This window comes from Xenopus tropicalis, chromosome 2 (assembly GCF_000004195.4).
Source record: "Xenopus tropicalis strain Nigerian chromosome 2, UCB_Xtro_10.0, whole genome shotgun sequence".
NCBI classification, from domain to species: Eukaryota; Metazoa; Chordata; class Amphibia; order Anura; family Pipidae; genus Xenopus; species Xenopus tropicalis.
The window spans coordinates 142,777,928-142,790,320 of NC_030678.2; the positions used below are offsets into that span (position 1 = coordinate 142,777,928).

Below are 12,393 nucleotides of genomic sequence, written 5' to 3' on the forward strand. Positions count from 1 at the left end.
TATTCCCTAAGATATGATACTATCCATATCTTGCTTTCCCCGTCTTTTTTCTCCTCCAATCTGTTTTTTTTTTTTTTTTTTTAATTTTATTTTTATTGAAATTTGTAGCATAACAGTCCAGTACAGCGCACATTTAGTACATTTTTGTTCCACAATATAAATGTATCAAACTATGCACAAAAAAGAAAGGTAACCATCAGTATGAGGTAGTATTGCGTAAAGAGAGAGTAGCTGATATTTCAGGAAATGGGATTCCCGTCTTTGAGGGGCGTCCAAGCGCTCCTCGGTACCATTATCTTTCTAGACTCTACTTTAAAAGTTATAGGCTGATGAATTTCGTTAATGCGCTGTCTGGATTTTCAGGGTATAACAAATTCAAGATATAATATAATAATAGGGGAAGGGGATTAAAGAGGGGAGATAGTGTAAAACCAAAGTTAGAAAAAAGGAAAGTAGGAAGAGATAGAGAAGATAGAAAGAGTATTATAGTCATTCTGCTCAGTCATTTCCCGATTTAGTCCATTGTAATTCCATGGTCTATTCGTTGAGCTTCAAACAGCGACCGTTGATGTATGGTCTTCGTGTCTTATTTAGCCTCTTTGCAGACATCAGGTTGAGGGTAGCTAGTTGAGGAAAAAGTGTTGATGGATGGTCTCACATCCGATGGTGCAGTCGTCGGAAGCCGGGAGAGGGGGCCAGAAGCAAATGAAGCGTATAACATTTATGCTTGAATTATCTAATCAATAGGGTCTGTGCCACAGGGACCTGTTTAGCTATGCAGTCTCAGGTTGCAGTTAATCGTAAATAGTGTTCAGAGTGCTTGAATTGGTTCCAATGGAACCATTTCTGCGTAAATTTTCTTGATTCTGTTTGAGATGTTGGTTTCATCTCTTCAAATCTGTAGATTTCTGACAGTTTACACAACCAATCTTTTATCTTAGGGGTTTCGGTTTGCCGCCACTTGATTGGAATTAGTAATTTAGCAGCGTCTAGCATAGTTGGAATTATGGAGTTTTTATAGGAAGAATAAGATAGTGGAGTGTCATGTAATACTAGGGCCAGGGGCGTTGCGGGCACATCTGTATCAGTTATTAGTTTAATAGTGTCCCTAATAGTATCCCAATAATGTTTCAGCAATGGGCAGCTCCAGAAAATGTGGGTAAGTGTTCCCACTTCAGTTTTGCATCTCCAACAGGTGGATGGAACTGTAGGATAAATTTTTGCTAGCTTTGAGGGGTACCTGTTCAATCTGTTTTTTGCTTCTTTTCATTTCCTTTTAAAAATCTCCTTCCAATTCCCCCATGTTGTTTCTCATATCCACATACTCCTCCCTTTTTTGTTGAATGTATCCCTTCATTTGTTCTTTTTCATTGCTGAATTATTATCCCCACTTAAAGCTTGTTCCCAATTTACTTGTTATTCCAGTTTATGTAAAACTGTATTTTTCATTCTTGTTTCATTTGGCTTTTTTTTTTTACTTCTGCACTCTGTGTACATCAGTACTTTCTATATCTTATTGCAATTATAATCTGCTCTCTTCAAGGAACACAGAGAGCATTTAATATTAGAAGTCGGCAGTAATACAGTTATATAATTGGATTTTGAATGGCAATATTGATGTCATAGAAGCAACTGAGTGCTTCTATGAATGTACTACTGTATCTTATAGCGCTAATCAATTGATTGCTAGTATATTTATTACTAAAATGATGCAATTATTTTTGATGTTCTAGATGTTTTAGGCTGTTATTTTTAGAAGAGGATTGAATTAATTGCTTCTCATATGAAGGTGCATTTGACATAATCCCAGTGGTTACCTTACTGGCAGTAATATTAAAAGCGAGCAGACTTTAAGCCACTGCTTAACAGAACTGGAACTCTTTCAGTTTGTAAAACAATGATCCACTGTTAGCCAATGTAATACAATGTCATTTTATAATTAAAGGCATACACTCTGCCAAAATAAATAATAAAATAATATAATATTAATTTGCTTGCCTTATTTTACAAGTACATTGGATGGCAGATACTAAAATCTAGAATTTGTATAGATATTGGTATATAGATTTTATACAGTCAGGTCCATAAACTTTTGGACAGAGACAACTTTTTTCTAGTTTTGGTTCTGTACATTACCACAATGAATTTTAAATGAAACAACTCAGATGCAGTTGAAGTGCAGACTTTCAGCTTTAATTCAGTGGGGGGAACAAGACGATTGCATAAAAATGTGAGGCCACTAAAGTATTTTTTTTAACACCATCCCTTCATTTCAAGGGCTCAAAAGTAATTGGACAATTGACTCAAAAGCTATTTCATGGGCAGGTGTTGGCCAAGTCCGTTGATATTTCATTATCAATTAAGCAGATAAAAGGCCTGGAGTTGATTTGAGGTGTGGTGCTTGCATGTGGAAGATGAACAGACAACATGTGGTCAAATGAGAAATGAGCTCTCCATGCAGGTGAAAGAAGCCATCCTTAAGCTGTGAAAAAAGAAAAAATCCATCCGAGAAATAGCTACAATATTAGGAGTGGCGCCAGCACAGTTCTGGAAAAAAAATTATTTGGACAGATGAAACTAAGATCAACCTATACCAGAATGACAGCAAGAAAAAAGTATGGAGAAGGTATGGAACAGCTCCTTATCCAAAGCATACCACATCATCTGTAAAACATGGTGGAGGCAGTGTGATGGCTTGGGCGTGCATGGCTGCCAGTGGCATTGGGACATTAGTGTTTATTGATGATGTGACATGGGGCAGAAGCAGCCGAATGAATTCTGAGGTGTTCAGAGACATACTGTCTGCTCAAATCCAGCTAAATGCAGTCAAATTGATTGGGCGGCATGATACATATGGACAATGACCCAAAACACACAGTCAAAGCAACCCAAGAGTTTATTAAAGCAAAAAAGTGGAAAATTCTTGAATGGCCAAGTCAGTCACCTGATCTTAACCCAATTGAGCATGCATTTCACTTGTTAAAGACTAAACTTCGGACAGAAAGGCCCACAAACAAACGGCAACTGAAAGCCACTGCAGTAACAGCCTGGCAGAGCATTAAAAATGAGGAAACCCAGCATCTGGTAATGTCCATGAGTTCAAGACTTCAGGCTGCTATTGCCAGCAAAGGGTTTGCAACCAAGTATTAGAAATTAACAGTTTATTTCCAGTTATTTAATTTGTACAATTACTTTTGAGCCCCTGAAATGAAGGGATTGTATTAAAAAAATGCTTTAGTGGCCTTACATTTTTATGCAGTCGTTTTGTTCACCCCAATGAATTAAAGCTGAAAGTCTGCACTTTAACTGCATCTGAGTTGTTTCATTTAAAATTCATTGTGTTAATGTACAGAACCAAAATTAGAACAAAGTTGTCTTTGTCCAAATATTTATGGACCTAACTGTATATGTTAGTGTATAAATTCTGTCTGTGTGTATATGTGCACTGGGGCAATTTGGAAGGGTTGGACTTTATGGACACCCACTGCACTCAATATTTCACAATAGTAATGTTTATATATTGTTTGGGTGTCTCAATTCCAAGGTTTTACTCAATAATGAAAGAGGGGCATCTTCAACACTCTTTGACTGCAATTTTACATATGTGTAGTAGTTGTTGATTACACATAAAAAAGCCAGGACCATTTTATGGCAGTGTGACATAGAGATTGCTGTATCTTGTGGTAGCACGCACACAAATTGTGGTGTGCACAAATAATTTTTTATGTATTATAACCTGAGTACACAATTCTTAAAAATGCTCTCACAGGTTTTTAGCTGAGAGGGAACTACAGGGAACATTGGTGTATATACCAATTAGTAAACAAGCACCTAAATCTTCCGCCATCCAGATTCAGTTTGTAAACTTTCTCTGTAAACTTTTCAAAAGTGTTTAATTGTCTTCTGTTTGAAGGTTTCCATCATAAGACCTAGTTTTAACATATCAAGCTTTTTTATTTTTCATGGAATTTTTTAATTGTCTTACTTGAAATGTAAGTATCCTAGTAAAATGTGGTTTTTTTCTGAGCCATTAGTGAAACTAAACTTTACTGTAAAATGGCAAATTTTAATTACAGTGGATATAAGATTAATAATTCTATCTTTAAAGCTGAATTACTTTGATTGTTCAAATAAATGTGACTAATAAAGGTTGCCCTTCTCAGTGCAGATATAGTTAGTTATTAGCTGATTTACGTTTAGCGCCCCAACACATTTACGCACTGCTCTACCAAGATTGTCCATTATTCTGTCTCTGCTGCTGTGAAATTATGTAACTCTTATTTTATTATAATTATCACAATAAACGTATTATATGTGAATTACCATCCAGTTTTATGAAGAAGACAGATTACTTGGAAAGAAAATTTTTAAAAATTAATTTTTACTTTACCATTTGTCAATAAAATGTTTTCTTCTAAACTTCAGGTTCGCTCCATGGTGAGTGACTTTGCTGTCTTCCTTACTATTCTGACAATGGTAGTCCTAGACTACGTTATTGGTGTGCCATCTCCCAAGCTTCAGGTTCCAAATGAATTTAAGGTAATGCTTTTTAATTTTTCTAATATTTCTTATTTTTCCTACAGTTAGGGGCAGATTTATCAACATCCGTAATTTAAAGTGGACCTGTCACCCAGGCATAAAAAGCTGTAAAATAAAAGTCCTTTTCAAATTAAACATGAAACCAAAACTCATTTTTTTATTAACACATCCATACCCATTATAAAAGCATTTAATAATCCCAGCTGTCAGTCATATATTGCCTGCCCCGCCTCTATGCCTAAGGCAAAGGGGAGGGGCAGACACTTACTTTCACTTTGAATTCAGAACTTCTTAGATGTTGCTGCACTCCTCACATTCAATCTCCCTCCCACCTTCTAATTTTGTAACCAGTGCATGGGCATGAGCGTCAGGCCCCCCCATACTGGCACAGAAACAAGATTTTGGCAAGATACAAAGCTTGCCTTAGTAACAGTGTCTTCAATGGCTGCAATTGTGAATTCCAAGGCTAAAGAAAATAAGATTTAAACCATTTTTATAGCGTAAGTGAACTTTATTTTACTTGACAAACACAATAGAAAACCATTTGGGATTATTTCTTAGGGTGACAGGTCCCCTTTAAATTTTACAGCAATTTGAGGTTTTTTTGCGCTAAAACTCACAAACTTGAATTATATAACTTATACTTAACTTATTATAAATTAAGTATTTATTGAGCTGGAAAAACTTGAATGCAAAACTTCAGCATGAAAAAGCTTGTGAGATCATGTAGAGGTAGTGAGAGCTGCCCTGGGCAAAATTTGAACTACTGTATTTGTTTAATTTGGGTTTTTCATATTGGGATTATTTAATAAGTAAGGAAACATTTGAGTTCTTTTAAATTGTAGTTTATTCAGAGTAGAAGAAACCTTTTCATAGATATTTTTCATAGATATTCCTCCCCATCTTGTTTGTATTTGTGTTGGTGCACAACAAAGAATTCACTTCACCCATGCACTGTGTTTAACTTACATTCTAAAACTGTCGTTTATGGAATTACATCTTCTCTTTTCAGACTAAATTCTTTTTGCTCTAAAAGCTGTTGTGCATGGAGTGTTTTGATTGGCACGTTCCTTTCAGACATAATTGCGCCATTTGAAACTCTTCCCAGCCTGCAGCCATTTCCCCTTTGTTTGAGTGGGAATTACACTACCTACAGCAGACGCAGATGCTGTCAGGCACAGATTGCTCATGATCATCAAAGCTACCAACCCAAGTCTGCACGCAGGGAAGAGCTTTTTGACTGACACTTTTTTGACAGTTGTTGTCAAAACAAGCCGTTTGCCAAAGTCCAAAGGCTAGGTTCACTTACAGTTCTTGAATAGTACTTTTTTTTTTTTCTTTACTTTTTGGGGACCTTTGCCCCAAGTAATGCATATGTATATTGTGTAAAGCTCAAAAAATCTAAACAAAAAAGCAAAAAAATAAAATAGTTTGACAATTGTAAGATCCTTACATAAAGCTTACAACATAGGCAGTGCATTAAACCAACTTTCCCTGATTCAAACTGTCAAACTGAACACTGTCTTTTATATTCATGAGTAAAATAACTCCTTTCTTTGAAGAAAATCAGTACAATGACAGTAACATTATTTGTTAGTTTATGCCACTTTTAAGCTGATATTATATACAAGTCAATAATTTAACAGCCCTTTTCCTTGTAAATGATGTTTCTATTTTATTGATATTGACTCTGTTTTTGTGTGTTTCTTTATAGCCAACACGAGATGACAGAGGATGGTTAGTAAATCCAATTGGACCAAATCCTTGGTGGACTGTGTTTCCAACTATAATTCCTGCACTCTTGTGCACCATTCTGATATTCATGGATCAGCAGATAACTGCAGTGATTATCAACAGGAAAGAACATAAGCTGAAAGTAAGTAGAAGATCAGGGCCACCACTTTCAACTTTACTTTCATAAATCCTTTTTTTCTGGAGTAACATTTATTGTTTGTTGATAGTATTATTAAAGGTGCTGTGTAATGGATACTTTTAAAACACTTGTATAAAACATGTTGTACAGGATACTTTTACTGCTTGTGGCATTGGGATATAACAGGTTGAGATAAGTAGCCTAAACAAAAATCTTAATGCTGTACAGGTATTTTTTATCCAGAAACCCATTATCCAGAAAGCTCAGAATTATGGTATGGCCATCTATTTTAATCAAATAATTAAAATTTTCAAAAACGATTTCCTTTTTCTCTAATAATAAAACAGTTATAACTGTACCTTGTGCTAGATCCCAACTAAGATATAATTATCCCTCAACAGAAAACACTTCTATTGAGTTTATTTATTGTTTAAATGATTTTTTTGTATGAATGTATGAAGATACAAACTACCACTTATCCAGAAACCCAAAGATAACAGGTTCAATACCTGTACTGCATATGAGCATGATCACACCTAGGTATTCAGTTCTGATAATATACCTCTGGTTTTAGTCTCTAACCATGAAGCAGAATATATAACTATATGTGCCTGCTGAGAAAGCTCTTGTTTTGTACAACCAAGGTACATTAATTTACCCTACTCAAGGCTTAAATCAGTGCTGCCCAACTCTTCCAATACAGTGAGAGAATTTTTATAAAATTTAATAAAACTGTGATATCATCCAAAGATGTCAGTAGAGCACTTAAGTAGTCTGAGGGGCCAAAAAATCTCTTAGACCTGAAGGCAAAATGTTGCAATATTATCATTTTATTTAAAGTGATTATTTAAGCCAGAGCTGTACAACTGGAGGCCTTCAGGTCTAAGAGATTTTTTGGCCCCTCAGACTACTTAAGTGCTCTACTGACATCTTTGGATGATATCACAGTTTTATTAAATTTTATAAAAATTCTCTCACTGTATTGGAAGAGTTGGGCAGCAAGGTCTAAGAGCCAAAAAATCTCTTAGACCTGAAGGCCTCCAGTTGTACAGCTCTGGCTTAAATAATCACTTTAAATAAAATGATAATATTGCAACATTTTATTTTTTCATGAAAAGCAACAGATAACAAATGTGTGACTATTACCTTGCAACAGATGTTGTTGCATAATAATTCTAAAATGTGAAATCTTGGATTAAAATGAAGGTGCCTCCTCAGTTGTTATGGTACCTTTTGTTGTTTCCGCCCATGCAGTTTCTTGGAGAATATCATTGTTAGTAAATCATCACACTGTGCCTGAGTCATCTGTATATGAATCCATTTTTTTATTCTAAATTCAATGAAAAGTAAAAACTGTGACAAGGCAATTATGTTTGTATTGTATGGATCTGCTAAAGAATACTTAAAGTCAAAAATGACTTTGTATGAAAGAACCATTATTATCAAACTGAGAATTTCCATATCAACTGGTTCTACTTTCATCCAGCTCTACTTGACATGCATGCACTTAGTAGTTTGGGATGATTGGCCTTATGCTCATAGAACTTCCATACCATTGGCTGGCATTCATTCAAGTAGTTGTTCATCTTTAAATCAAATTTTAGTATGATGTTAGATATTGATATTCTGAGACAATTTGCAATGTGTATTCATTTTGGAGGTTTTTCAGTTATTTACCATTCTATTCAGCAGCTCTCCAGTTTGTTTATGTACATAGGAAGTTAAAGGAGAAGGAAAGGTAGAAACTAAGTAAGTTTACCAGAAATGTCTATGTAAATACAGCCATAAACACTCAGAAAGAAAAGCTGAACTGAGTCCTCTATCAAAAGAAACACTGGATTTCATGTTGTCTTTTGTGTAAACATGTTCTTCAGTATCAGACTTCCTCTCTCAGAAAAATCCTTCATTCCTGGGGCACAGCTCTCTCCTCTCTCTCTTCTCCTGCTCCCCCCTCCCTTAAGAATTCACTCCCCCTCCCATCAGAATGTGTGATCTGAGGTACCAGCCCCTAGAGCTGCAACACGGAAGTTACAGAGACCAAGCTAAAATGGCAGCCGCTATCTTAAACAGACAGAGGGAGATTCTAGGGCTGTTTACTCAGGTATGGTAAAGCTTTCTGCAGAATAAATATAGTGTTCTAGTTTGCACTAATGTGGCTAATCTATTGGCAGTAAAATGCCAAAATGACTTTCCTTCTCCTTTAAGCAACAAAAAATAACATTAACAATCAAACTGTAACCTCACAGAGTAATAGTTTTTTTGCTGCTGGGGTCAATTACCTCATTTGAAGTCTGAAAATAGACAGAAGAAGAAGATAAATAATTCAAAAATTATTTTTTAAAAAAAAAGTAATAATGAAGAATAATTGCAAAGTTGCTAGGAATAGGACATTCTACAGCATACTAAAAGTTAACGAAAAGGGAACTAAGCCTTTAAATAATTCTGCACTGAATGCAGTAATGAGTAATAGTTGCTCTGTGGCACTACCTAGATGTACAGCACTGAACCCCTTGCACTGCGTTGCCAGAACAACTACTTCTGTGCAGTGTGCTACAAAGATCTGGGGCCTCATAGAGAAATTACGGCATGCCAGGGAAGCACGAAACCTGCACTGTGAAACAGGATTAGCATTGATTTTTGGAAAATGTGCAATATAGGAAACAGCAAGAAAATGTTGAACAATTCTCTTGAACTGTTATGTGCACCTTTTTAAATATGTTTAACAACATTTTTGTATTTGAAATCTGTGCATATCATTGGGGAGTGATAACACAGTATAAGCAGTGTTATACATTCTGTATATTGCTCTTATCTTTAAATCAAAATATACCTTTCTCTTTTTTTACAGAAAGGATGTGGATACCATTTGGACCTGCTAGTGGTGGGACTTATGCTGGGGATCTGTTCAATAATGGGATTGCCTTGGTTTGTGGCAGCCACTGTACTCTCTATCACACATGTTAACAGCCTAAAGTTAGAATCAGAATGTTCGGCCCCTGGGGAGCAGCCTAAATTTTTGGGAATCCGAGAACAGAGAGTCACAGGCTTAATGATCTTTGTGCTGATGGGCTGTTCTGTGTTTATGACTACAGTGCTAAAGGTATGTAACAAATAATACTGTGCTTGGCTTATCATTTTCTACATGAGTTACATGAACCAAAAATGTTGCAATAATTCATTATAATTAGGTAAATGTGCACCCTTGCAATGCATATGATATTATGTGAAGGCCAGTGGAGAATAATTCATTCATGAAATCATGAAATACTGTACAGACATTTATAGTACATTAGTCATCAGTCTAATTGATCACTTGCTATAGAGAGAATTATGACTTCAGTATGTATGTAGTTGTGTGATAATGTAGAGTTTTGCTGATTTATTTTGCTGTATGACTCACCTACTGCAAACCACAAAAACATAGCAGTGACAGTGGGTATAAGAACAGCAAATGAAGGAAATGTTAGCTGTAAGGCTGCAATCTGTGTATAAGTAACAACAAACTGTCAGGGCTTTTCTGTATAAATGTAATTCTTATTACTATATGTAGGCTGCTCTGTTTGCAGAGACATTGGATTGGATTTAAATGTTGAAGAATTATTCAGATCACCCACAAAAATGCATTTGTGAAAAAATGTATATCTGTTTCACAGTATTCAGAATTCTCACTCTTCAAAATGTAACCGTTTTTGTAAAATTGGACCATATTGTTCCTGCTCAGCTAGTTTCATTTTGTTTTGTAAATGAGGCTTAACAGAAGTGATACAAACTCTGCTATTCTTATTTCAGTTTATCCCTATGCCCGTTCTGTATGGAGTATTTCTCTACATGGGAGTCTCCTCACTGCGGGGAATTCAGGTAAATGTTACCTCCCATATTAGTATAAAGTGTGTTTATATATATATATATATAAATTCTATATGCGGCAAGTGAATAAGAAAGGTTAATCAGATGCAAAGAACTGCTGAATGACCTTTCTCAAGAACTTATCTACCTACAAACGGAGAAAGGTCACGCTTCAGCGACCAAAGTATTGAAAGTAAACATTCTTATTCATTTGTCAAAGACCCACAGAGTGCAGAACTTTTTTGCTTACGTTTTTTGTTTTTCTTGCACGCAGACAGCACTTTTTCACATTATTTGGTGTGCTCCTCCACATTGTGTGTAAATACAAATATATATTTATAGAGACAGACGCTGGGACTTAATATACAGAAAAAAGTTTTATTACAAAAATCCAACATTTCGAGCACAGACATTGCTCTTCCTCAGGGGAAAACAGATATATATATCAAGAAAGTTAATGTCAGTAGATAGTAGATGCCAGTAACAAGAACTATATATACCCATGCCCATGGTAATAATGCTCAGTTCTGTGGCCCACATTTTATATACTTTAGACATCCATTGTGAGCAACGCATAAAGATGAAATTGCAGGGATTTTCACTTCTTCCTATATTCTGACAGAGCGTGGTTTTTCCCATGAAGTGTTAACTGTGTGTCACTTTCTGTGGGTTAAGTACCCTTTTGAGCGTTTAGGGGCCCATTTATCACACTGTGTACAAATATGGTTGCAAAATACACCACACATCACCAGGCATCACTGTGTACAAACAGTGCACTTACCAAGCTGTGTATTTTAAGAGATCATGTACCTCTGTGTAAAAATCTGAAATAAGCTGTTTGAAAATTCTATGGCGTTTTTTTTTTTCACTTTTTTTCCTTCCAGTACTTACTTGCCACAAGAATTTTTCCTATTGACTTTAATGGATTATGCAGAGTCTGGAGTGGTGTAAAATAATGGCTTCAAATCCAGCATTCAAGTGGTGTAAAATAAAATAAATACCTTAATAAATTCACTTTTCAAAAATTCAAAACAAATTCATTTATTTTACACTGTTTTTTGGCATTGTTTACACAATATGATAAATAGGCGCTGTTAGTGTGTGTGGCTCTGCATTTCTCTGACTGTTGTTGCCATGCCAGGCATCTATGGAATGGAATGCTACATGTTTTAAGTGCAGCAGTTAAGTGTTATTATAGTGTGTATAAACCAGCAATCAAAACCCCCTTATATTCAAGCATAAATGTTCCTTATAAAAGTTACTTATCTGTTACATTGTTAAACTACATAGACAACTAATGGGGTTAAAATTGGTTGGAAACGTATAAAGCTGTTTATGCTTATGTTTTCTTCTTTCTTTGCAGTTCTTTGATCGCCTGCTGCTCTTTGCAATGCCTGCAAAACACCAGCCAGATTTTAGCTACCTGAGACACGTTCCTTTACGCAAAGTGCATCTCTTCACCATTATACAGCTGACCTGCTTAGTATTGCTGTGGGTCATTAAGGCTTCCCCGGCTGCCATTGTTTTCCCTATGATGGTACAGTACATATTAAATATAATTATACTTATTATTATATATACTTATTTTCAAAACATGTAATAGCCTTTATACAGCTGGGATTTGGAATTCCAATTGCTACGGTACTGCAAAGCCTGCAATCTTCTGAGAGACTGCAGCTATCCTATGATTTTGGGATTGTGTCACATGTTGGGACATGCATGCACCAAATGTATTAAGATACAGTGTCGAACCATGTTCCTGTCTTTTCAGCCAGGGTTCCCAAATATTGTCAAATTTTTCTGGGCATTCTTTAGCAAGGTATGCCAGCTTTTGTTTTGGAAGGGTTTTATTGAGCAGATTGTTCCAGAATGCAAGAGAGGGAGGAGTGTTCAACTTCCAGATTTGAAGAATAGTTTTTTGGCATAATTAAACAGTTGCAGGTAGCAAAGCTTCTCATGGTTTCTAATATTCAACTCGGCAGACATGCCCAATTAGCACAAATTTGGTGACAGTATGCTCAATATATCACAGTATTTCATGCCAAAGGAATGTATAGCTGAACAGTCCCAGACAAAAGCAAGCATTTAGTGGGTAATCTGCAAAGGCAAGCTAAACATTGTGCTTATATGATTGC

The 12,393-nt window shown here is 35.7% G+C and overlaps 1 protein-coding gene across 1 annotated transcript in view; it reads left to right on the forward strand.

Moving 5' to 3' along the window:
- slc4a8 (solute carrier family 4, sodium bicarbonate cotransporter, member 8) overlaps positions 1–12,393 on the forward strand; it is a 90,149-nt gene that overhangs the window by 69,684 nt on the left and 8,072 nt on the right. The window contains exons 17-21 of the mRNA XM_002933706.5: positions 4,426–4,539; positions 6,254–6,415; positions 9,261–9,512; positions 10,202–10,270; positions 11,622–11,795. Of these exons, the coding sequence (XP_002933752.2) occupies positions 4,426–4,539; positions 6,254–6,415; positions 9,261–9,512; positions 10,202–10,270; positions 11,622–11,795 (771 nt within the window). The remainder of the gene's footprint in view (positions 1–4,425; positions 4,540–6,253; positions 6,416–9,260; positions 9,513–10,201; positions 10,271–11,621; positions 11,796–12,393) is intronic.